The sequence below is a fragment of the Lepisma saccharinum genome, chromosome 16, assembly GCF_977018435.1.
Source record: "Lepisma saccharinum chromosome 16, izLepSacc3.1, whole genome shotgun sequence".
NCBI classification, from domain to species: Eukaryota; Metazoa; Arthropoda; class Insecta; order Zygentoma; family Lepismatidae; genus Lepisma; species Lepisma saccharinum.
In genome coordinates this window covers 20,873,912-20,898,611 of record NC_139244.1, presented here as the reverse complement: position 1 = coordinate 20,898,611, position 24,700 = coordinate 20,873,912, and the positions used below count along the sequence as shown (strand labels likewise).

Sequence of the window (24,700 nt, the reverse complement as noted above, 5' to 3'; positions counted from 1 at the left end):
TATCATGTTGGTGATATATAGTCACAATATTTTAGCAATATATATATCGTGGCAGCTATATATCGTCATGATATTTTGGCAATATATATCATGTCAGCGATATATTGTCATGATATTTTAGCAATATATCATCACAATATTGGGTGACATATACCATGCCAGCAATATATTGTCATATTTGGCGATATATATATCGTCATATTTGGTGGTATATCAACACAATATTTTAGCGATATATATCATGTCAGCGATATATATCGTGGAGACAATATATCGCCGTTATCACGATATGGAAAAAATATAGTATCGTATCGTCTGTGACGATATTTTCTTGATTATATATCACAATATCAAATTTCCGATATCGCCCATCCCTAATCACTAGTCTTGTAATTACTGAAAAGTGCCACCAAGTATTTCTGCCCCGATTTTCTTGCTCCTGTGGACGTGAGTACCCTTACAGGAGACAACTTAACCAATTAACATAAAGGAGAAAAGACTTTCCTCTGGCGTCTAAAATTACACAGTTGCTCTTCAACCTGAATACGCGCATTCAACGAACATAGCATACTGCAAGTGAAAAAAAAGACTCCCATCTTCCCCAACATGAGCTCATTACTAAGGCACTGTGCAGAGCTATGCAGTAATTGAAAGATTCAGCTCCTTTCTCATTTTTTAATGCCCCGCATTGGAAACCTTGCTCATATGTCTGAAGCATTGACATGAAAACATTGGAGAACCTCAAGCAGTGATCCTTCTCCCCTCCCCCTCCTTTCTTCTTTCTTCCTGCAACTTGGCTGGGAATAAGCACACTTCTGATAAGACTTGTTCAGAGCCCCTCCACCATCTGTTTGTCTCCTCCCCTCCCCCCTTTACAAACTGGTGGGAGGGGTGTTTGCGAGCAACGGGCAGCTGACAACTGGTGCCAAATGTTTCGTCTCCTGGCTCCAGAGCTATGACTCATGAAAAGGGAAGAAAAACGGCATTGTTTTGAATCTCCTCTCCAAGGTTGTTTTGTTTTGATGATTAGGAAACACAAGTACCAGACACAAAGCGAGAAGTTAGAAAAAGAAAAGCAATTTTTTTTTCTTGTTCTGCCTTCTGATAAACACCTTGAACACACCGAGCAGTGCAGGAAGGAAATGCACATGATGCTAAGAATAATACAATTGCCGCTTTTCTTCGGAACCATTCATGTGCTGAAAATAAATCCCACAATATTAAACGTTGACGGGGAAAAAAAAAACATTATTTAGGGGAAACTATTGGTGGTAAGGATTCGCCCTCCGCAAGACTTCTAAATCCAATAATAAATCGTCAATTAACATGGATGTAAATAACAATCAGTGGCGTGCAAAGGGGGTGATGAGGGTCATAATCCCCCCTCCCTCGAGCCAGTATTTCTAAAAAAAAGAAAAAGAATGTCAAAGGCAGGAAAAGATGGCAAAATGAGGGCTGACAACTATAAAAGCATACATAACCCCATTCCCCCTTTCGAAAATCCTGCTCGTGTCACTGATAATTTATTGCGACATCTAAAAATGCGTAAGTTTGCCAAATTGTTTTGTTCACTTCATGCTGTTGGGCTGATCGGGACAGGATACATATGCAGCTCAAAGTGGAGTCTGAACCATTCTGCTCGTCTTCAGGACACTTTGATTACAGTATATAAAGATGCTTGGTGTCCAGCTATAAATCATCACCCCCCCCCCCCCAATTAGCCAGGACTTCTAAAAATAGCAAGTAATTACCAGTTTACAGAGTGAACGGAGATCTCACAGGATCAGATGCATAAACTGAACCTAATAGGCGACATTTAGAAGCAGTCATCCACCGTCCCTATCTTCGAAAGTGGGTCCCGCTAATCCGTCATTGACTTTAACAGCACGTCTTGCTTTTGACCTTAGAACTTGATTACTTTCTTCCTGTTGTTAAATAATTTTTGATACAATATACCCCATAAAAAGTAGATCGTGTAGTAATTTCTTATTGACACTTGAGTTTCAACCCTCCCTTATGGTTTCCCACTTTTTAAGTTTCCAGCATTTTACGTTTTTTTATTTACAGACCCCTGAAAAACGTAAAATCAGGGTTTGACTGTACTATATTTTGTTGTATAACTGTAATTAAATAAACGAAGAATGTTCCACTGTTCTTCTTTTCCTTACGTACAACAATGTGGTATTCTATCAGTGTTGCTTTATCTTCATCACAGAAAGGAAATAAATAGCATGATGTGACTGAATGCTTTTCTTTGATAATCAATTTCAGTACCACATGCTCCGATTGGTCAAACAATCCATCTTGAAAGGATTTGTTTACAAACGTTTATAAATAACATTGATTGATTGATTGATTTTGGTGTTTTGAGTCCACTTTATGCACAGTAATGCTAATCTGGACTGGACCTACAGTTAAAAGTGGGATCCGAACCACTATGTGCCTCCACCGGGTACCGAACCCGGGACCCCTTGATTACAAGGCAACGACGCTACCACTGCGCCATCGGGGAGGCCGTTCCTAAATAAGAAATCTTGAATGTTAACCTTGAATCTAATGGGAAAAATGATGTGTTCTCAGATGTTACTTCCTTTAAGTGTGGAATTCAATGTTATTTGAGGTTCGTTTGACAATTTTAAGCTTGTACAATCACTTAAGTTTACTATACTTGCTCAGGCACTTACTTTGACAAAAAATCTTTCAGTTCTGCTGGAAGGGATGTTGGTATGTCTGGAGGAACATCTGTTATGATGCAGCCTTTGGTCAATGACAAAACTAGGATTCCAAAGCGGTAAATATCACACTTCTTACCACCCCTTCCCAAAGACGGTGGGAAAAAACTGTCCACCTTTTCTTGCACTGCTGATTGGTATATGTCGGCCAATCTCTTGTCTAAGCTGTAGTCACTTACTTTAACAACACCTGAAAAACATGAAAATATAATTAGTATCAATATATTTTTATTTTGTGATGCTTTTCTACCACTTTTGGCTAATCGTTATCATGAGGATGAGTGATGATTAGATTAAACTGATGAAGACACATTTACAATGAACATTAATGCACAGGGTGGAACTCGAACCTGGTGCAAAAAATCCCTTCTCATAGAGAAATGATAGAAGGTGTAAAAAACCAGATGATTGTAAATCATTATTTCTCATTACATACAGGGTGGATATAAATTATTGAGCACATTTAATACATGAATTAAAAAACAACACAGTATTGAAGCAATCTTTATTTTGTTGCAAATGATAAGAGTAAGAGTTTGTGTTGACATTGACCAAACATACATGGTGCCATGGTGGCACAGTAGAAAACCTCGGTACCAAGATGGCTACCGTACAAGATAAAGCTATGTGTGTTCTTTGGTTTCATGAAACCATATCTGCAATAACTGTTCAAAGATGTTTTCGCTTAAGAGTACAAGCATAATTCTCCTAGTAAAAACTCCATGAATACGTTGGTATCAGCAATTTAATCATACAGGAAGTGTTGAGTACAGTAGCGTACGCAGGATTTCGTCAAGGGGGGGGGGGGGTTATTTCTAAAACTTTCTCCAAATTCACATTACCTTTGATTTATTATACTTTAATTAAATAATAATGATCACAATTAATTAATAATACTTATAATTAATTAATTAGCTGAATTACTACTAATAATACTACTAATACCACTACTACTATTATGTAGTAGAGATCTACATAAATATACCATTTACGAAAACAATAGAAAGAAATTACTTTCTAATCATTCAATTTTTATCAAATCCTGGGAGCATTTTTTTGGTTTTGTTTTTGTTTTTTGTCTGGTCAACGAGGTGAGACATTTTAAGGGTGAAGAAAATCCATAAAACAAGAAAATATATTAAAATAAATTGAAATAATCAAAGTATGGAACTCATCCAAGAAGCTGCGGTGGTCTGGTCGGTAGAGAATCTGACAATCACGCGGGAGATCCGGATTCGATTCCCGAAATTGGTTGGAATTTTTCCGGCTTCTTCCCCGCATAAATGTCCCCGATAATTCACATCTGGATTGTCTCACTGTTCTTACCAACAAAACATTTTCCAATAGTTAAGCTTATTGTCGTTTGAATAATTGTCTAGTCAACAAGGTGAGACATTTTAAAGAGAGACATTCAAACGTGCTGCGGTAAATAATACAATGGGAAAGCAGACTGGTGACTGTATTCTTGTCCGCCTAACCTTTGTCTATACATTAGAATCTAACAACGAACCAAGAACTTTCGTTAGTTAATTCTCATTGTTCACACAAAAAAATACATGTTCGTTGAACACTGGCGTACGTAGAGGCATGGCCGATGGTTAGAGACACATACTTTTGGTAAATAAAAAAGCAAAATATCAGTATAAAAACAGAGTCAATTTCGGGTTCAAAAGCTGTTATAGCGGTGAAAAAGCTGTATATAAAATTACATTTTGGTTTTAAAAATGTGAAAATAATCCCAATTGATTTGAAAACTGCACTATTACACAAAATAAACATATCCCTTCTAATAGCACATTAAATCACTACCAGAATATTAAGTTTATTCCTGTATAGAGGAGTCCATTTTTGCTTTTCAAATATTTACAGCAAAATTAATCAATTTCCGTGAATTGCATAACACACAGGATACTTCAGACTTCAGAAAGTGTCGCGTCGGTATATAAACGGTAAATTTCGTGTTTAAGAGTCTATTTCGCATTTTGCAGTTCATTTCGCATCATTTTGTGACAAAACAGGGTAGGAAAATGCACCTCACACCTTTCAGAAACCTTAAAAATTAACATTGCAATGTGTTATTTCAAATTTCGTTTTCTTTTTGTCAAAAACGAAATATGCATGCCTCTACCGATGATGCTACAGCCCCTACCAAAATTTTGAGAAAATCAGAATTTTCAAATAAAAATCCGTTAAGAACTTTAAAAAATCAAAATGTGTAAATACGAAACCTCTTTTAAAGTGAGTCCCGATTACCATTTTTGTCTTTGAATACAATTTTAATAGACTGAAAAGCTCCAAAAATACGAAATATTTTATTATGCATCCTGCCCTCCAAAACGAAACCATGTGTTATCCACATTTACTATTCCGGCCCCTCTCCCCCCCCCCCCCAAACTGCATACGCCAGAGTATTGAAATACAAAACATTTTATTTCTCTTTTAAATCATAGTTACCCTCATATTTCACTTTCAAGAACTTGTGCTTATTTTCAAGGCATCACTCTGAAAGACGCGTGTGTTTGGAATGCTGTGCTTTTCTTCATGCTACATGGAAATAATAATTCAAATTATTATTATTATTATTAGTGGTAGTAGTAGTAGTAGTAGATGTAGTAATAGTAATAGTATTGTCCCAGATCTTTGACTGTGGTAAATTGGCCATTTAATTTTTTTTCCACAGCATTTTTCATAATATTTCACAAGCTCAAGGGGGGGGGGGTTTAAACCCCGTAACCCCCCCCTTGCGTACGCCACTGGTTGAGTATAGGAAAGGTGATACCAGACCACCAGTCTGCGGAAACATTGTGGATCAAGTGAGAGACGCTTTTACAAGCTTGGGTAAATATACTCGTTGCACATGTTGTAAGTAAAACTGTTCGACATGGTCTATTAAACACAACAAACCCAGTGAAACCCAGATGATATGTTCCCGGATTTTACATTTTCCCATACTATACAATCAATCTTGATTGTTCCAACATAGCAAAACATTACAAAAAAGTTTTACATTTTTCTGCATTTTAACTTTTTTCAGCTTGGACCTTTGAAAAACGTAAAATAGAGGTCCAATCCTTGAAATGTGCCAATAATTTATAACGACCCTGTGGTTCCTTGAGCTATTCTGTATCCTGAGTCAAAATTATAATTCCACCTCAGACGTACCTTGTACTTGAAGGTTATTTTGAACAGATATTGTAATTTTACTATGATGAAAAGCTTTTTAGTCGCCTTTCATATTCTTGAATAACTTACCAGTTCTATCAATAAAAACGCTGGTATCGCGAAGATCCTTGTGTACAACGTGATTCGCATGCAGGTACGAGAGAGCTTGGAGTATTCCTAATGAATAATGGCGCAGAAGTTCCATGTCGACAGGAAGGTTTTCGGTCAAATAATATGACAATGGTGTTCCAATGACAAACTCCTGAGAGAGAAAAAAATATAAATGTATTAACCACAATACATCATGTCAATCTGAAGTCGTGAATCATAATACAAAGACAATTAACAAGAGTAAACTTTGTTCAATTAAAAAAAAAAATCTCTAGTTTAGTAGGCATATGGAGGCAAAGTGTGGATGGAAAAATGGCTATTTCTATTAGTACTCAATTTTTTTATGGAGGCAGAAAGGAAGGAGGGGAGAGAAGGGGGAGTGAGGTATACTAAAAAAGAGAGAGAGAAAAAAACTGGAGAAAGATACCTAAAAGAGAAGAAAGGCAAATTCTATTGGCAAAGGCACAAACAGGGAAGGGAAGAAAGGAAAACTCATTCATTTATACCTCCTCTCTCTCTCACACACCTGCTTTATGAAGTGGGCAGACAGGGAAGAAAGAGGGGGAGAGAAGCAATGACAACAATATATTATACGAGAGACAGTCAAATTAAAAACCTTAATTTCTTTATTTTTCTTTTTCATCTAGTAGATTTCTGCATGTAAAGTTGCACAAGTTTGCAGCATTATAGCGACACATTGCTGATCCACATATATTTTAAAGTCTGAGTTAGTGCCTGTATACCTCAAGGAGAAGAATATTTGGAATATATGTGCAGTCACTTATGAGATACCGCGAAGGTCTTTCCACCCATCTGCGTGCGGACTGAGGCCATTGTCGAACTTCCTTCTCCATTTATAAACTGGCTGGCAAGGTAAGCATGCATAGACATTGAATTTTCATTTGCCGTGGAATGTCTACACATTTTAGACTTCCAGAGGGTAAGAAACCATTGCTCTTCGCTGGTGCATGTGAATGCAGGAGGCACAACCTTTAAAATGACAAAAATAGTGTTGTGAAACTCACTTGATCAGTGTTGCAGCCTTGAGATCATTTTGTAAATAACAGTCGATACGTCATGTAAATCTGAGCTGCTTACAGTCTGTCCTGTAATTTTTGTCAGAATTTTCATTTGACTCTCCCTCGTATATTAATACAATATTGTTGCATTCCCTTATTAAATGCAAGCAGCCAAGACTAAATAAATGAATAGTGTTATTCACGGGGAAGTAGTTCCGAGTCCACTCTATAATACCTACAGTATTAGGTAGGTATTATGTAGTATAAACTATATAGGCCTGCAGTTTAATACCTACCTGTAATATATAAATGACTAGATTATCTTTCTCTTGAACATATTTCATGTTGATACAATGTAACAAATTCGGATGGCATAGTTTTTGAAGATAGTTTAGCTCCTGCTCAACACTTGAGATCTGAAAGTACAATAAATATACATTTAGACACAATACTTAAAGACAAACCTACATATCACAAAGATAATAGATAAAGCTGTAATTTGTAATATCAAATTGACATTCTCTACAATAGAATCAAAGTTCAATAATTAACTATTCGTCATGTGAAGTAATTCACTATGATCAATGTAAACCACAACATGAGTAATGCAGTTACAATAAAAAGCTCCTTGCTTCATGTACAAGCAAAGACATTTTAGTGAACCACAAACAGGACAATAAAAAACACATTAAACATCTGTCCAAGCTTTTGACTCCCATCTTGAAGTCATCAGGGCTAGCCAAGAGATGGAGCGAGAGATGAAGCAGCAACTCCAAAGTTACTACTTACTGTGTCATCGTCCAGTGTCGACAGATGTGTGTTCCAGTTGATGTCGGAAGAAGATAAATATTTTAATTTGATTATATTCTACCAAGACAAATAAAGGTTTCCACATAAGTTATCACTGAGGTTATTCTTATTTTTAATTATGTGCACACCATGCTTTATGCCACGATCAATTTTTACTTTGGCATGTGCCAAAACAGAAAACACAATATGGTGACAATTGGTATTGGTTTCTATAACATGTTCAGCCAACCAAGACCTACTTTCTGTCTTAATGGGTCTTTTGTACTGTCCAATATACTTTCTGTTCCACTCACATTTTATACTAGAAATTCCAGAATTCTTCAAGGGATTGTTGTAGTAAGTCTTGAATTCATACAAGTTTTGCCGGACCCTGTGGCTGAGTGGTTAGCACATCGTGCTGCGACGCCAAGGGTCCCAGGTTCAAATCCCGCTCGGGCTTGGTTGTTTGTGAATGTCCATTCATCAATTTCATCATTTCATCACTCATCCCCATCTTCGCAAAGTAGCCAAGAGGTACAAAGCACAAAGTAAAATAAACTAAATCAATCAATCTATAGTCTTTCTAGATTTGTAAGCCACATTGTACTTTTGTTATTCAAGAATGCATCGAGGAGTTCTTTTGATAGGCCTAATGTATATGAAATGCCTATCCATTGTCGAGAATCATCATCTACCTTCATAGGAAGGCAATTTGAACTGTTACTTGATTTGATTGATTTGGTGTTTTAAGATTACTTTATGCACAGTAAGGCTAATAGGGACTGGACCTACAGTTTAAAGTGGGATCCGAACCACTGTGCCTCTACCGGGTATCGAACCCGGGACCCCTTGATTACAAGGCGATGGCGCTATCACTGCACCATCGGGGAGGCCCTTTGAACGGTTACTGTTGTTCAACTTTTTGTAGATTGTGATCTATGATGTCAGGTCTGTAACTGTTAAGGATGGTCTGTTCCCTTAATATTTGTAGTTCATATTGGAACACATTATTATTGGAACTTAAGTGCAAGGCTTTTCTGACAAAGTTGTTCCAAATGCTTTCTTTTTGTTCGGGTGGATAATTGATTTTGATTTGGCTATTTGACATCACTTCATCTGCCACTTTTGGCTAATTGCGAGAGTGAGAATGAATGGTGATTAGAATAAGTTGATGAACAGCTAAGCCATGGCTGGGACTCGAACCTAGGATCTCTGGCATTGTAGCATGCTGTACTAACCACTGCACAATGTAGGTTAGCAGGTGGGTGGTTCAAATTTTAGTTGCAAATCTACTGTTTCTCTAAAGATAGTAACATCAAGAACATTGAAGGTTACATAATTTTCCTTTTCAACAGAACTTCAATGGAAACGCATGCATTGTTCCAACCGTTATCAAATTCTGCAAACTCTTGTTCATCCGTGTGCATGATGAAGTTGTCAATATATCTATGGGAAATCATGTGGGGTGAGGGAGTTTTTCCAGATTTCATTTCATTGGCCACCCATGGACAAAGGGGGTTCCCCACAGCTAAACCTTCTGCTTCACGAAAGATCTTTTTTCTCCAAAGATGAAAAGTTCATTGTACAGATTTTTAAGAGATTCCAGGCACTTTTCCCTGATCAGGGGTTCAATTCTGCTTTTGATAAGTAGTTTAGTTGAATTGAATATTTTTCCCCTCAAGGCATGGTGCAGTGTGTCCGAGAAAAAATATACCAATAAAGAATTTAAATAACTCAACAACTGTTAACGATAGAAATGTCAAATAACGTTTATTTGGAAGCGGGAAGAAAGGATTTTTTTTTTTACCACCAGAAGGGAAAAAATCGTAACATAATTAAGCTTATGCGTGGCTTTGTTCGTGAGTAGTCTGTACAATGGCGCCATTTACTGTTCATCAGAAAGTTGAGTTCTGCTTTTGGTTTGCAGAATTGAAGTCTCCTGTAATGGTACACAGAAGATTCCGGCAACAATATGGACAGGAAGCACAAGAACGTCATTACATTGTTAAATGGCATAAACAATTGCTGGAAACAGGGTCTTTGTTGAGGAAGAAAGGTAGTGGTAGCAAGCGTGTGAGCGAGGATAAAGTGGTTGCAGTTCAGGAAGCTTTCCAGAGAAGCCCGTGTAAATCTGCTAGTTCTCAACTTCAAATTCCACGTTCTACTGTGCATGATATTGTACATAAAAGGTTAAGGCTTAGAGCCTACAAGTTACAGCTTTTTCAGAAACTAAAGTGCAGTGATAAACCTGCTAGGTTTGATTATGCTAGTGAAGTGCTATCACGAATTGATGATGACAATGAATTCCTGACACACGTAACATTTTCAGATGAGGCTACCTTCCACATTTCCGGAAAAGTGCATAGGCATAACTGTAGAATATGGGGTGAGCAGAATCCCCATGCAGTTGTTGAACATGAACGCGACAGCCCCAAGTTGAATGTGTGGTGTGGTTTGACACGAGATTCCGTAATTGGGCCCTTTTTCTTTGAGGAAGCTACAGTTACAGGTGCAAGTTACCTCCAAATGTTGCAACAGTATGCTGTACCTCGTATACCTCATGAGTACCTGTTTCAGCAGGTTGGGCTCCCCCCCCACATTTTGCCCGTTGTATTACTAACTTCCTTAATAACAATTTCGCTGGTAATTGGATTGGGAGGGGTGGACCCATTAAATGGCCACCATGGTCACCAGACTTAACTCCTTTGGACTTTTTCCTTTGGGGTTATGTGAAAACTATGGTTTACCAAAACCTGTGCAAGACCTCGATGCATGTGGCTCCGTCACTCATCAAATGTTGAAGAACACTTGGATGGAGGTTGAGTACCACCTTGATGTTTGTCGCGCCACCAAAGGAGCACACATTGAGATCTACCAAGGTGAATTTTTTTTTCTTGTTCTTTGGTTAAAAGAAATTCTATGATTTTCTCTTCCAAATAAACGTTATTTGACATTTCTGTCATTAACGATTGTTGAGTTATTTAAATTCTTTATTGGTATATTTTTTCTCGGACACACTGTATTTAATTTTAAAAATACAACAAAGTCAATACCATATTTTCTATTTTTCATATGCATAAAGGTTAAACCCATTACCACAACAAAGACAATACAATCCCAAAGCATGAGCCAAGCAAAAAATTTAATCAGAAAAGCATGTTAGAATGAGTGTATAACCTGACATATGGTTTCATATTCCTCAGGCAGTATTAAACAAATACAATCTACAAAGTATTTCCAATATAATAAATCTGACCACAATATACTTCTAAGATGTTTTGATGAAACTTCTCAAAAAGGTTAATGCATACAATATCAAAACATCGGAACAAGATATAGTGTAAAAGACTCAAGCAAGTTCCTCAGTACTGTGTATTAAAGATTTATGTCTACACAAAATTTAAGTAGCATGCAAGCAATTAACAAAAGCAGTCACACACGTTTAAAGAGTCTTCTATTTGAATTCTTGTTACTTAGCATCCCTCTTCTGCCACTTTGGCCGATCACAATGATGAGGATGAGTAATGATAAGATGAAATTAATAAAGGGATATTCACAGATGCCCAGGACAAGACTAACACACAAATGTTGGTGGTAAAATTGTAGTTGACCACTTAATGCACTTGGACTCATAAATGTCACACTTAAAGAGTAAAATGAACATAAATTAAATGGAAGAGTAAAGCCTTTCTCACCACCCCATTGTGGAATACTTCTTGTTTGAATAAGCGATAACTGATTCACAGAGAATAGCATACGAGTATGGGAAGTTGTGACTCGGTAGCTTACAAGAACTCCTTCTTATATGAAATATATCTTACGTTTAACATAACATAATCCTTAACGGAAAACTAAACAAATGAAACTTTATTTATAAGTTGGCTAATTAAACATGGTGTTGAGGGAAGACCACTATGTTACAGTACTAGTACTTAAAGACATTATGTTCTTAAATCTAATATATGGTAATTTTAACTCTATTTCTGTATAAAACAGCATCCATAAAGAACATACAGGGGACATATGGCAAGGTCCTGAGGAAAATTCAACATCGAAGGCAGACAAGGGTTTGCACCATAAATAAAAATTATAAATTACACGTATACTTTTCAAATTTCAAATTTCAGTAGCTCCTCCTCAATGTCTAAAATGCTAAAAATATTTCAATATTTGTTAAGAGGATTCTATAACCTTTATTTGTTTAGTGCAATGTACTTTATTATATATGGCCCTCCAAATAAGTTTAGTGAATAACAATTTTCTGTAACAAGCTTTTTCAATATCAACAGTAGCCTTCGATAAAAGATGAGGTATAAATATAATAAATTCCAACAGATACTTTATGATACCATCAGCAAATACTAATGCATCAACATCAGTATCAGCTCAATCCTAGGGGAGAAGGGGAACATAAGAACTTATATGCACTGTACATGTTTCTCTCTTGACTATGAATATCTCCTGTTAATAACGCAGTCAATTTCAAGCACTGGCATTTGGCAATAATGTACCTGCTTGTTTCACTAGCATTGTTCATTCCAACTATACTTAAATAAATGCACAACTGGTACGAAACTGTCACTCTTTGCCTTAATACTAAATATAAGAATGACTGGTTAGATGAAAGAATAAACACTCAAATTTCAATGTCGAGATTGTGTTCGGTCACCAAGACAGGTCCATCGGTAAGCCATTATTTCTTCTTTTTTTGCAGTAACTAAAAGCAATGCGTACTAATGTGTCCCTGTGCATGAAATCATCATCTTACCAGTTAATTTTTTGCAAGCAACACAGGAAGACATGCAACATTCCTTTTTCAGGGAAGCACCAAATGCAATGCCCAGAATAAACCTGAGCAGATCAAATATCTTCCCAGCTCTGATAACTTGCACAGCTGTGAACCAAAAGGAGGCTGTTACAGAAATACCCAAGCTAGTTTTTTCCAATTCAACCATCACTTGGCCCAAATTCAACATAAATAAAAAAAAAGTAATGAAAAATCATGCAACCTGAAAAATGACCAAGGACTGGCACATTCTTCGAAGACTCTGAATTCCTACTGAATGGTTACTTGGGCAGTTCCCTACAGTAACAGAGGGAGTAGAAATCTCCAAGGATGGCTGAAAACAGTTACCTGCCTGTGAGAAAGGCAGAATTAAAAGACACGCAGACAATATGTATCCAAGGTGAACAAGTGTTATAAAATATGCATAAATATAGAAGACCAAATTACACGTTTCTGCATTGCAAATTGGATATTTTTTTTTTCAATTAATTTCGACAAATCTCTGCTTTCATTCACTAAGGGTATGGCATCTGGAACGGAGATGGTAGTGTGACACTTCTTTGTTTGTTCCCAGGTGGCGGTAGTTGTACCCTTATTGAATGAAGGCAATGAGCCTTTGAAATTAATCGAAAACAAAAAATATCCAATTTGCAATGCGGAAACACGAAACTTTACGTATGTAATACTTGAACCGCATTTGCCGAATTTAACATGAGAAGATATAATGTTACTCAAAAGAACAATTACTTCAAAAATAATTTTAAAAAAGTCCCTACAGACATATAGCTGGAAATGCATATTGAAAAAGTTATACCTCTCACAAAGTAAACTAGGTACATGAAAAATGGTGAAAAAGAATAATGCAACTTTAAATATTTTGCAGCAGTCAACAACAGCATATCAGGTATTTAAGAGTAAAGAAAAATTGACAATTTTACCAATCTGGAATGCCTATATGTAATTGTGAACAAATTTTTTCCATTTAGTTATTATGATTTAAGGTAAATTATGAACACTATATTTTGATAATAGTTTCTTTTTCGAAGGCAAAACAAATATTTTGTATTTGTTATTCCTATTTTGGTTACTTCATGTCGCTACCTCTCTAGTTTAACCGAGACAATAAGAATGAGTGATGAATGGATGAAATAGACGATTGGCCAAATGTGTATCATTGCCTTACCCAGTGTTCGAATCTAGGAGCCTTAAGATTAGCATGTAACCACTCTACCAAAGAGGATTTTATATTGAATATACAAACTGTGATAACTTATGGTGTGCCAAACCAATAAAAAATGTAATTTAGTACAGAACTTGAATCTGATTCTTTATGGTAAAAAAAGGTAAAGGTAAAGTGTTCCCCTGTGCATAGCACCACGCCATGAAGGCGTATAGGGGGTGTGGGTGTAACGCCCCACACTTTCTTGATCCGGTCGTGAGTGAGGGTGATGTGATCAGCATCACGCCCCTGACCGCCTTTACCCCCCAGGGTTTCCCCCAGGTACCCATGTTATTCGACGCTTCTGTCTTATGCAAATAAACCGACTATGGGTTTACTCATGGGTAGAAACTTCCATTACAGTGTAGAAAACTTTAAATTTCCTTTTTTTTAAGAACAATAAAAAATGACAGACTGGTGAAAGTAGATTACAGATTTTTTTAGAAATATTGAATAACTAAAATTATTATAAAAACTTCCGCAATAAATTAATATTGTACTCTTGAATATAAGTACAGTAATTATTAAAGTATCCCAGAAAGAAATAATAAACCTCAATAAAATAAATATGACAAAGTTGCATATTGTAAAACTGACCTTTGTTTTGTTATTTCATGCAGTACTTTGCCTGTTTAATCTATATAGCTAGCTGTAGAGTGCATGCTCTCTTTATGAATGTACTATATCAAGAATATTATCAGCTAGAACCAAGCCCGTACTCTTTTAACTGATATCGATACTGGTGCCAATAAAACTCTTCCCAGCTCTGATAAGGATACTTTAACAACTCAAAGTTGTTCTGAGTTTAGATAGATATAAGAAAAGAAGGAAAGGAGCTGGAAGGGCAGATAAATAAGAGAACAGTAAACACAACACAAAATGAAAATTTCTATATTTTGAGGCCTGACCACATGTCGACTAGACAATAAAAGATTGCATCGTACTGCAGTGTGTAGCCAGACTATGAAATAAATTAGCAGCAAGCAATAGGCAAAAAGGTTCTGTCCCCAATGTTCGACTGTTCAATGATTGCTTGGGGGGATGGGAAATGTTGGAAATATATGGCTGGGATCGAAGAAAGTGGTGGGTTTAAGTAAGGATGGTTACTGAGCGATTAGGTTTAGTCCGAGGGCTGTAGTAGCATCCATAAAGATACTTTCCAGCACTTCCGAAAGAATGTGTTGGTTGATAAGGGTAGCCGATGGATAATTGCTAGAGGCATGTATATCTCGTTTCTGACGGAAACATGAAATGTGAAATAGCATCCTGTAATGTTCATTTTTCATGTTTTTGAAAGGTGTGAAGTGTATTTTCCTACAATGATTTTTCACTTAAGATGCGAAATAAAAATGCAAAATGCGAAATAAACCTTAAAGCACAAAATTTAGAGTTTATTTACTGATGTGTCACTATCTGAAGTCTGAATTATGCTCTGTTATGCAAATCACAGAAAACTGATTAATTCTGCTGCAAATATTTGAGAAGCAAAAATGGACTCCTTTACACAGGAATAAACTTAATATTCAGATAACTACATAAATGTACTATTAGAAGGGAAATGTCTATTTTGTGTAATAAGTGTAGATTTTCAAATCAAATTTAGAATTTTACTCACCATTTTTAACTGAAATGCCATTTTATAACTTGCTTTTGATCTCGAAATATACACAGTTTTTGTACCGCGAAAACAGTTATTGACGATAGTGTTCTGGTACTTGGAGTGGGCATCCACTGTGAAATTAAAGTTTTTAGTGGATAGATGGGTGGTTGTTGATTCTGAGGTTCACAAGGGGATGTAAAAGTCACCACAGATCTACCAGATGAGAATGTATATCAGGTTTGAGAAGTGCAAAGGGCTTTTGGGGTAGAGGGTGAAGTTGCCAACAGCAGCATGAATATGAAGGGTGGAGGAAGTTGGAAGCCAGGATGGTCTTGCACTTTTTATCTATTGCATTTATGAGCAGGGGTGCAGTGTCCATGAGTGACCTAGTGCTACTTCCCATTGCCCACCCAACCATTATACACCAACTACCCTTGTCACATTCATTTGGGAATGCTGGGAAATATCCTGCATATCAGTTATGTATGCTACCATAACCTCAGGCCCGACCCTGTGGCCGAGTGGTTAGCACATCACGCTGCGATGCCAAGGGTCCCGGGTTCGAATCCCGGTCGGGCTTGGTTGTTTGTGAATGTCCATTCATCAATTTCATCATTTCATCACTCATCCCCATCTTTGCAAATTAGCCAAGAGGCACAAAACGCGAAGTAAAATAAACTAAATCAATCAAGCAATCAATCATAACCTCAGTACTCAACCTAGCCACTCAGTGACCCACGTGCTCATCCACTCATTATCCAGAAATCAATCAAACACCGATTAAAAGTTAAAAAAAGTGAAGTTCGTCGCGTATATAGCACCGTGCCATAAACGCACATTTAGATGTATTGATCTCGCCGATTTTGGAGGTGAAGTGATCAGCACCATATTCAAGCGACCTTAAATCACCCACCCCAGGAATCAAATCCAGGTCTTCCTCTCATCAGTCAGAGGCCTTACCAACTAGACTACTATGGCTCCATGGGAATGTTAAACACAGATTAAAGTGCCATTTTGTCCAACGCCTGCTACTATCTTCTCCACATCGTCTGGTTACACTGCTATATTTTCTTTTGCAGTAAGAACGAGGCCAGGAAGTCATGACAGTAATTTTAATTTTGTGTGGTAATTGTTCAATGTCTCCTTCCACGTGTAGATGTGTGTACTCTGGAAAAGTATTGGCCTGTATCAGTGTTTAAATTTGAACCGACACTTTCAGATACCAACACCACTGGTATAAGTTATTGGTCCAGCTCTATTATCAGCTCGCTACTATGCCAGGAGTCCTGGGTTCGAATCCCAGCCTGGTATGGGTATTCCTTGTGAGTATACCTTCATCAACTACAATCCCATCTTCATGATTAGTCAAAAGTAGCACAAAAGTGAATTAAAATAAACTAAATCAATCAGTCTCTTATCAGCTAATAACTTCTCACTAATCATTTTGTCTTATTCCTAATAGTATTTACTACACAAGAAAAACATTAACAACTGCACAAGAAAGAATAAAAAAACTCATGCACATTTCCTTCATGCCCATACATCTACAAGTAATATAATAATACCTGCTTCATGTAATTTGCTATTTCACTGGAACTTGAATTTTGGTCCTTAAATGTCACTTTTTTCCCAGTCTGACGACATTTCAAAGTCCATTCCGTGATGGCCAAAAGATCACCTGTAGTTATATCCACTCCAGCATAAACTACACTACCTCTATGGCTGTGGCCTGGAAAAAGTTAATGGGAACAATAATATACCACAATCGTATATATATGCTTTAACAAGAATGGGACAACTTAATCAGTGCTCTATTGGTTTCAGCAACCCTGTAGCTAGATATTTTGGTACCCCAGGCAGGATTGGGGTTTGCATAAATAGCTGTTTGTCAAAATTTAGTTGTCAGAATTATTCAGAGTATAACATGCATCTTAATTTTGGGGGGAATTAAATTTTGGAAAAAAAAAAAACACATTACACACCCATAAATATGGTCCATTTATTTTCTAAACCCTAAAATGCAATACTGTTGGATCTTACAGGTACAGTAAAACCTCGTTAATCTGGACTAATGGGGGGATAGGTTGACCGGTTTAACGAGTCCGGATTAACTGAAATAACGTAAAAGAACAGTAGAAAGTGCATTAAAACTCCGTTTTTAGCAACAAAACAAGTTTATTATGGTGTATTTAAAGGGCATAGGCCTAAATACACTATACAGTACAATAAAATGTAAAGCAATACGACAATGCAGTACGTACATACGCGATACGGATATTATGATGATGTGCCTAGCGATTGTTGACTTCTAGTCACATGTAAAACCTTGCAATCTGCTATTTCTTTTTTTTTGCCTGTCCGGATTAAGCAAACTCAAGCTTCGGGGTCCAGATTAACGAGATTTTAGTGTATTCTGTTGTTGTTGTTGTTTTTAAACACAAAATTTGAAGAAATTTGAAAAAAAAAAGATCACAATTTACATTTGATGCCAAATTCACATTATTTCAAAATTTTTAATGTATGAAAAACATGTTTCCAACATGTCACTGCACAATTACCATTTTTCAGTGTTATTGCAAAAAATCAAGGTCCCTTGATATTACTTACCAAGGCACTTTCCCCTCTGCACATGGCGTTCACCTCTGTTGTTAAAATGAAGAACTTGTGTCCCTCTGTGTTCACAAACTGATCCATCACTGCTTTCGGAGGTGCTTTGACACCTGTAACACAAAACATAAATCAGTGCTCATTCGGTAAAAGCTGATCTAGGCATATTAGTGTTCATGAGTAATTTCCGAAAATTTTACCAATCCGATATATACAAGGTTCGCCCATAAAAAAACAGAACTTCTTTTTTAGGAGAGAAAACAAGTAAGAACCTTCAAATGACTTTATCACCTTCAAAATAATCACCAGAGAAGGCAATACACTTTGACCAGCGTTTGTCTTGGAAACACTGTTGATAGTCATTGACAGTAAGTGTTTCCAAAATACACGTAACATTTAATTTAACTTCCGCGACGTCGTCAAATCTTTGCCCTTTCATAACCATCTTAAGCTTGGGAAAAAGGAAAAAATCAGCAGGTGATAAGTCCGGAGAATATGGAGGGTGATTGATCACTGTCACTGAATGTTTAGCAGGGTATTGTTGTACAGACAATGTGATATGAGGTCGAGCATTATCGTGTAACAGAAACCATTGGCCAGAATCACAGAGGTCCTTCCTAACCTGCTTCATCCTGTTTCTGAATCGACCAAGCACTTTCTTGTAATACCACTGATTGACTGTCTGGTTTTCAGGGACAAATTCATGGTCTATCACCTCTCACCAGTGCACAAACTTTCTCCACATTGTCGTCATTCCTTGACGTTGAAGGGCATTCTGCTCTTGGTTCATCCTCGACACTTTCACGTCCAACTTTGAAACGATTGTATCAGTCATACACATGGGTTCTTGATAATTCTGCATCACCATACACTGCCCGTATAATCTGTAACGTTTTGGTAAACGATTTACCCAATTTGTAACAAAACTTTATGCTCTAAAGTTGTTTCATCTTGGTGCGCGTATTTTGTATGTCGCCTGCACATGACCTGTATCTGACGCATGCTTGCCCCGATACAGACTGCCTGTAACAGGTTGAAACATGCACTGACTGGAAGTTTAGATATAGCTCTTTGCAGTGTTGCCAGAATACAGTACCGTTTTATTTCGTTTGGGTCTTTTTTGTTGACAGTTCGGTTTCTTTATGGACAGACCTTGTACCTTGTATCTATAAATATTTTATTATTTAGTGCAATATTGTGCCATTTTGTTACAATTTTCATGGAAATAAACACAAAATCTCCAGTCTGTACTTTTTTAAAGTACATGTCTAAATATGCACTCTCTTTTCCATTGCAAAAGCTTGGTTCATCTGGTAACATACAATTATTAAGCAAGTCAATGAACCATTTGGAATTTTATATTGAATCAGCTGAATATCAGTTTTCAGTAAACTTTATATCAGTACATCAGCCCAACCCTAAAATATTTTAACCTGCAGATGAAAGCATTATTTTGACATCACCAACCTCTTTCTAGTAACTGAATTGGTTCTCAGGTACGAACGATTCCTTTCGATTGGATGCACAACGTCTTGGGTCTGGTTTTTGTCCTCTACCGCAGCATCCTCTTGCCCCCTTCCCAGAAGCTTTGACTGTTCCCGGATGCATCTGTTCTCCTCCTTCAGAACCTCCTGCTTCCTCTGCACCTCTTCTTGTATAGCTTGGCGCTGAAGAGTACGACAACTGCATGTTAGAATACAGCTGGAGCAATACCAATCCACAAGAGAATTTGAATTTGATTCCAAATTGTAAATAGGAGGAAGAATGGAGATATGAAGGGTGCAGAATAGCATCAAGTGCTGATGAATCTATAAATTTTAATCCAATCATTCATTCAACAATGAAAATAATATTAAGAAATGGCAATATTACCCAATGTCTAACACTGTTCTACTCTAAGTAATAAATACCTCATTATCTATCAGTACAAATATATTACTTGATTAATGTCCAAGGACTGAAGAAATCCACCACCTCGAACGTGGGTGGGGATAAACAGCAGGCGAGTTGTTTTCGTCTAATCACACTCAACCTTCAGCCAATGGGCACAGTTGTCATTCTGCTCATCTACTCCATGTGGAGTCTCAATCACATGACTGCAGATACACTGTTGCCGTAGTTTGCAACTTTAATGTGAAGCCTGAGGGAAGATGCTAGTCGGGGGAGGGACAAGGTGGCCTTAGAGTAGATGTGTGGCAACACTGTGTGGTGAATGTGATTGTTGCAGCTGGTGGGTGCGCTATGTGGATTTCAAAGCCCGCCGGTAGTTAATGTAGCTAGAGAGTCGACTATACCTGGTAAATATTCTTATATACAGATCATCCAGGTTATCCTAATTTTCAAGATACCTGTATTATACGGATATTTGGATTATCCAAAATGTCCAGATATCTGGACAGTTTTTATGTTTATCTGTTATACAGGATATCCACACATTCTTTTGTTCATCATGTTTGTATTTCACAGCATAAATTTTCTACAAATTCTTCATCAAATTTGTACTATCTGGATATTTGGAAATCCAGATTATCCATTGCATCTGAAATGGATATCGGATAATTTGAAATCTGGATATCCATTATCCAGATATTGTGGCCATCCCAAGATGAGACCATCAAGATTAAATGTATAGTGCAGGAAAATGTGAAATCCAAGAACCTAAAATCAAGAGTTTTACTGTAATAATTAGCTGAGAGCTGATACTGATGTATAGGAAAGTATAGGTTAGAATTTAATCACCGAAACTGGCCAATACTTTTGTGGTGTCTAAGTGTCTTGCAGAGTCCGCAAAAATGTCGTACGACACTCTCACGGAGTATGAATATCCTAGAAATTATGCAAAATGCATATTTTTTATTATTTCGACATCATCATCATGGGAAAAATGGATTTTGTGATTGGTTGATTATTTCATGTGGAATTATGAGTATTTTTAAGTAAAACTCTTGCAGATTCCAGCGATAAAGATTTGTATATTAGAAATTATAACTAGTAAGGTTATTGGCAGTGGTTTCGGTATTGGTTCAATGTGGTAGAGGGTCATCTCGAATAATTACTGTAATTTTGTTGTAAAATATACATTTTCTTCTTCTTTTAACTGTACTTGATAGGGAGTTTTTTTTAAATTTCTCTTCCCACAAGAGCCAGTCTTTCCAAAAAGAAAACCAATTCCATTTTTTCAACATTGCATCATATTGCTAACAGTAGATTGATTGATTGATTTGGTGTTTTAAGTCCACTTTACGCACAGTAAGGCTAATTGGGACTGGATCTACAGTTGGGATCCAAACCACAATGTGCCTCCACTGGGTACCAAACCCGGAACCCCTTGATTACAAGGCGACGATGCTACCACTGCGCCATCGGGGAGGCTGCTAACAGCAGACTTTGGTAAAGTATTGGCATTGGTTTAGCCGTACTTTTGATATGTATGTGGGAGAAATGAGTCAACAATGGAGATTATTTCAGGTAAGGAGTTATTTCTCCCAGTATAAAATGAAGGTTACAGAATAGCATCAAGTGCTGATGCACTCCTAAATTTTAATCCAATTATTCATTCAAGAATGAATTTTATTTTTTAAAATGGCAATATTGCCCAATGTAACATACTGTTCAACTCTAAGTAATAAATACCTGTTTTTCTGCTTTTAACTTTATTAATAGCTGTTGGTGCTGATGCTGCTCTTTCTGCCGAGTCATCATCTCTTCATAAAATGACTTGAAGCCAGGTTTGTTATTCACGTACAGGTATTTCTGCAATTGGAACAGACAATTACAGCTTACATTCAATGAACAAGTTCATTTCAGGACATAATTGACATATATAATACAATATAATTTATTACTGGGACATTCAAAAAAGTTATTCAAGGAATGGAAGAATAAATGTCAACAATGTAAACATAAACACAATTTTTGTAAATATATATTTCTTTCATAGTTTATACTCAATTACATATATGTACGTACTTTCTAGAGTGTCCATTATTTACAGGTCATTTTATAACGTTATAAGTTGCTTGTGGACTTTTAACGTCGCAGTTTCGTTTACGCTAGAACATATTTTTGGTTTTACATTTCTGATTTACACTTTAAAACTACTTAAGAAAACCCAAGGATTCTTTACTGTTTTTTCCTTTTTTTTTTTTTTGATTTATTACAAACTTTTAAAATAAACTAGCGGTTAATAAATCTTTAATTTGCCCTGGAAAGCTGGAGGGCTTTGTTTTACATAGTTAAAACTAATACAAAAATTACCTCCAGTTGCCTTAGATTAATCTTAGGTTAGTAACATAGATTAATAAACAGAAAATAAACACTTTAACCTCAATTAAAAGAATATGGTCGACCTACTTACGAAATTTACTCAGCGCTGCGCTTTCACTTTGACTGTAATCAACACTTCCGATATAAAAGTACACATCTCGAGAGCTCTCGACACTAGGGGGGGGACACTATTGGCAGAAGCTCCTTGATGTCTTCTTTCCCTCGAAGATCTTTGACGTCTATCCCTCGAAGTAATTCACCGTCGCATTCATAGTTCAAAGGTCGGACTTGGTATCTACGTCGTCATCTCGATTAGCAATTCTCAGTTCACAACTACACACTTGCAGTGTTCTTTTTACTTCTCGCGCTATACAAGTTGCCACGAGAAAACAGTCTGTATTTAAATAAAATTCCGCGCGCTCTTTTTCCAATCACGCAAACGTTCAAATGTCCGGAACACAGGTCACTGTTAACTGTTCACTAGGCAAATGACATCTACAAAAACAGTCCCCGAATATCTAACTGCAACTTACTGCCTATAGCACTATCAAATTCGCGAATTCTCCATATAAAGAGATCTCGACACCAACTGCTGCATGTAAACTTCTGCAGCCAACGCGCGAAGCAACGCGGCCTTTTACTCAAAGGCTCTACAAACACTACTCGAAAAACTTCCCCGCGTTTTTCTTTGTCCCTTTGTCTTAGCATAGTAAGGACAGTTCATTTTCCTCGAGGGGCGTTAATCTCTCTAACCTCTTTCTTCTCGGAAGAAATAAGCAGTCATCAAAATAATCTGTTATAAATGCCCCCTCCACTGAAGAGACATTAGATGGACTGATCAAGAAGAGCTAATGTCTTTTAGAGTCTATTCATCTCCCTGAATTTTTTGACCAGACCTCGCATATACATTTTTCACACTCACATTACAGTTAACTTTTTTTTTAAATTTTTTTTATTATTTTTTTTTTTTTAAATACACATAACTATGTCGATATTCCTTTATATGTAGCACAAAAATATTTATAAGGTATGATTTTCAGTTACCAAATGAGTAAATAATATTTTAATTACAATGATTTCACGTGAATTCACGACAATAAAAAATCAAATATTTACTCTTGAATTCACACATAAGCACCATGTGTATTCATTCATCTAAGCACTATTAACATTCTACAGAAACTTTCCAATATATATATATATCATATCATATATATATCATCATAGTTCACCTATCTTTATACCTTACATAAAATCAACTTTCAATCATTACCACTATACGGTCTATCAATCCAGTACAAGTAACATTAATCAATAACATTTAGTCTTGCAGGTTTTCGAATTTTTTCAACTGACTTACATAAATTTCTCTCTTACAGTTACTACAATTCCATAATTTTAAATTTTCCTCATGTTGTGATTCAAGTATTTACTAGAGCGGTTACAGGCGGGTAAATGTAGAATATTATAAAAATATTTTAATTTCTATCTTTACAAAATATCATTATATTCATGAAATTAACCTAACTGTGAGGCAACCACCAGTTTAGTATTTCTTTTTCAATAATAATATACATATTATTTTCTTTGTATGTGTTTCGTGTGTAGTTTGCACTCTTCTCTGGAGTATAAGTGATCCAGTCAAGGAGGACTCTGGCGAGAAGGTGCGGGTAGAAATTTCGTATTATAATTATATATATATATATTTTTTTTCTTGGGTTTATATTCAACATTAATCTATTCCTATTCTCCTGGGGTATTTGGGTTATAGTTAGGGATTAGTTGAGGTCCAGTACTACCAGTGTACCCTCATATACGGTCCATAACAGAATACGGGCAGCTAGATGTGGAATTTTAACATGTAGTGTAACAAAATACGCAAGAGGGCAGCACCTCGTGTGACTGACCAAAAAGGACTCTTGTTGGACACCCCCTCTGCCGGGCAGTCCAAGAACCACCCCAGGAGGGAGAAGGGGGAAGTTTTTTTTATGTTTTTTTTTTCTCTCTCTTCGAGGAGAGAGTCTACAAAAAGAAAAAAAAAGATATAACATGGCGGAATAGAAGGACATAGTAAAACAGCCTGTAGAGAGTGTGCGAGTGCGCATTGTGCAAATAGTGCGGATAAGGATTTTTTGACATGTGTAATATCGAAGCAAGGATCTTAGGAAAGGATTGGACACAGTGAAAGAATGAAGTCGCAGAAAGAAAGTGTGTAAAGAAGAGGACTGGACTAGCTTAGAAGGAATATGCAGGTGAGAGTGCAGTGAATAAGGGCCCCAACGAAAGGCGCCGGGACTTAGTTAGTGTGTGTGCATGGGGTAAACAAAACAAATAGTAGAGGCCTCTAATAACTAAGACGGAACTGTAAATACAACAAGAAGCAAAAGTATATACTTATAATGTTCACAA

General features: G+C 36.7%; 1 protein-coding gene across 3 annotated transcripts in view; it reads right to left on the bottom strand.

Annotated features, from left to right (window-relative positions):
• Gcn2 (eukaryotic translation initiation factor 2 alpha kinase Gcn2) overlaps positions 1–24,700 on the bottom strand; it is a 153,484-nt gene that overhangs the window by 104,474 nt on the left and 24,310 nt on the right. For 2 of the 3 annotated variants that reach the window (XM_083137842.1, XM_083137844.1), the window contains exons 5-12: positions 21,659–21,778; positions 19,493–19,692; positions 18,026–18,138; positions 16,984–17,147; positions 12,823–12,951; positions 7,321–7,440; positions 5,985–6,156; positions 2,685–2,922 (exon numbers count right to left, since the gene is read on the bottom strand). In XM_083137842.1, coding sequence (XP_082993968.1) covers positions 2,685–2,922; positions 5,985–6,156; positions 7,321–7,440; positions 12,823–12,951; positions 16,984–17,147; positions 18,026–18,138; positions 19,493–19,692; positions 21,659–21,778 — 1,256 coding nt within the window. The remainder of the gene's footprint in view (positions 1–2,684; positions 2,923–5,984; positions 6,157–7,320; positions 7,441–12,822; positions 12,952–16,983; positions 17,148–18,025; positions 18,139–19,492; positions 19,693–21,658; positions 21,779–24,700) is intronic. The other variant, XM_083137845.1, reaches the window with a different exon arrangement.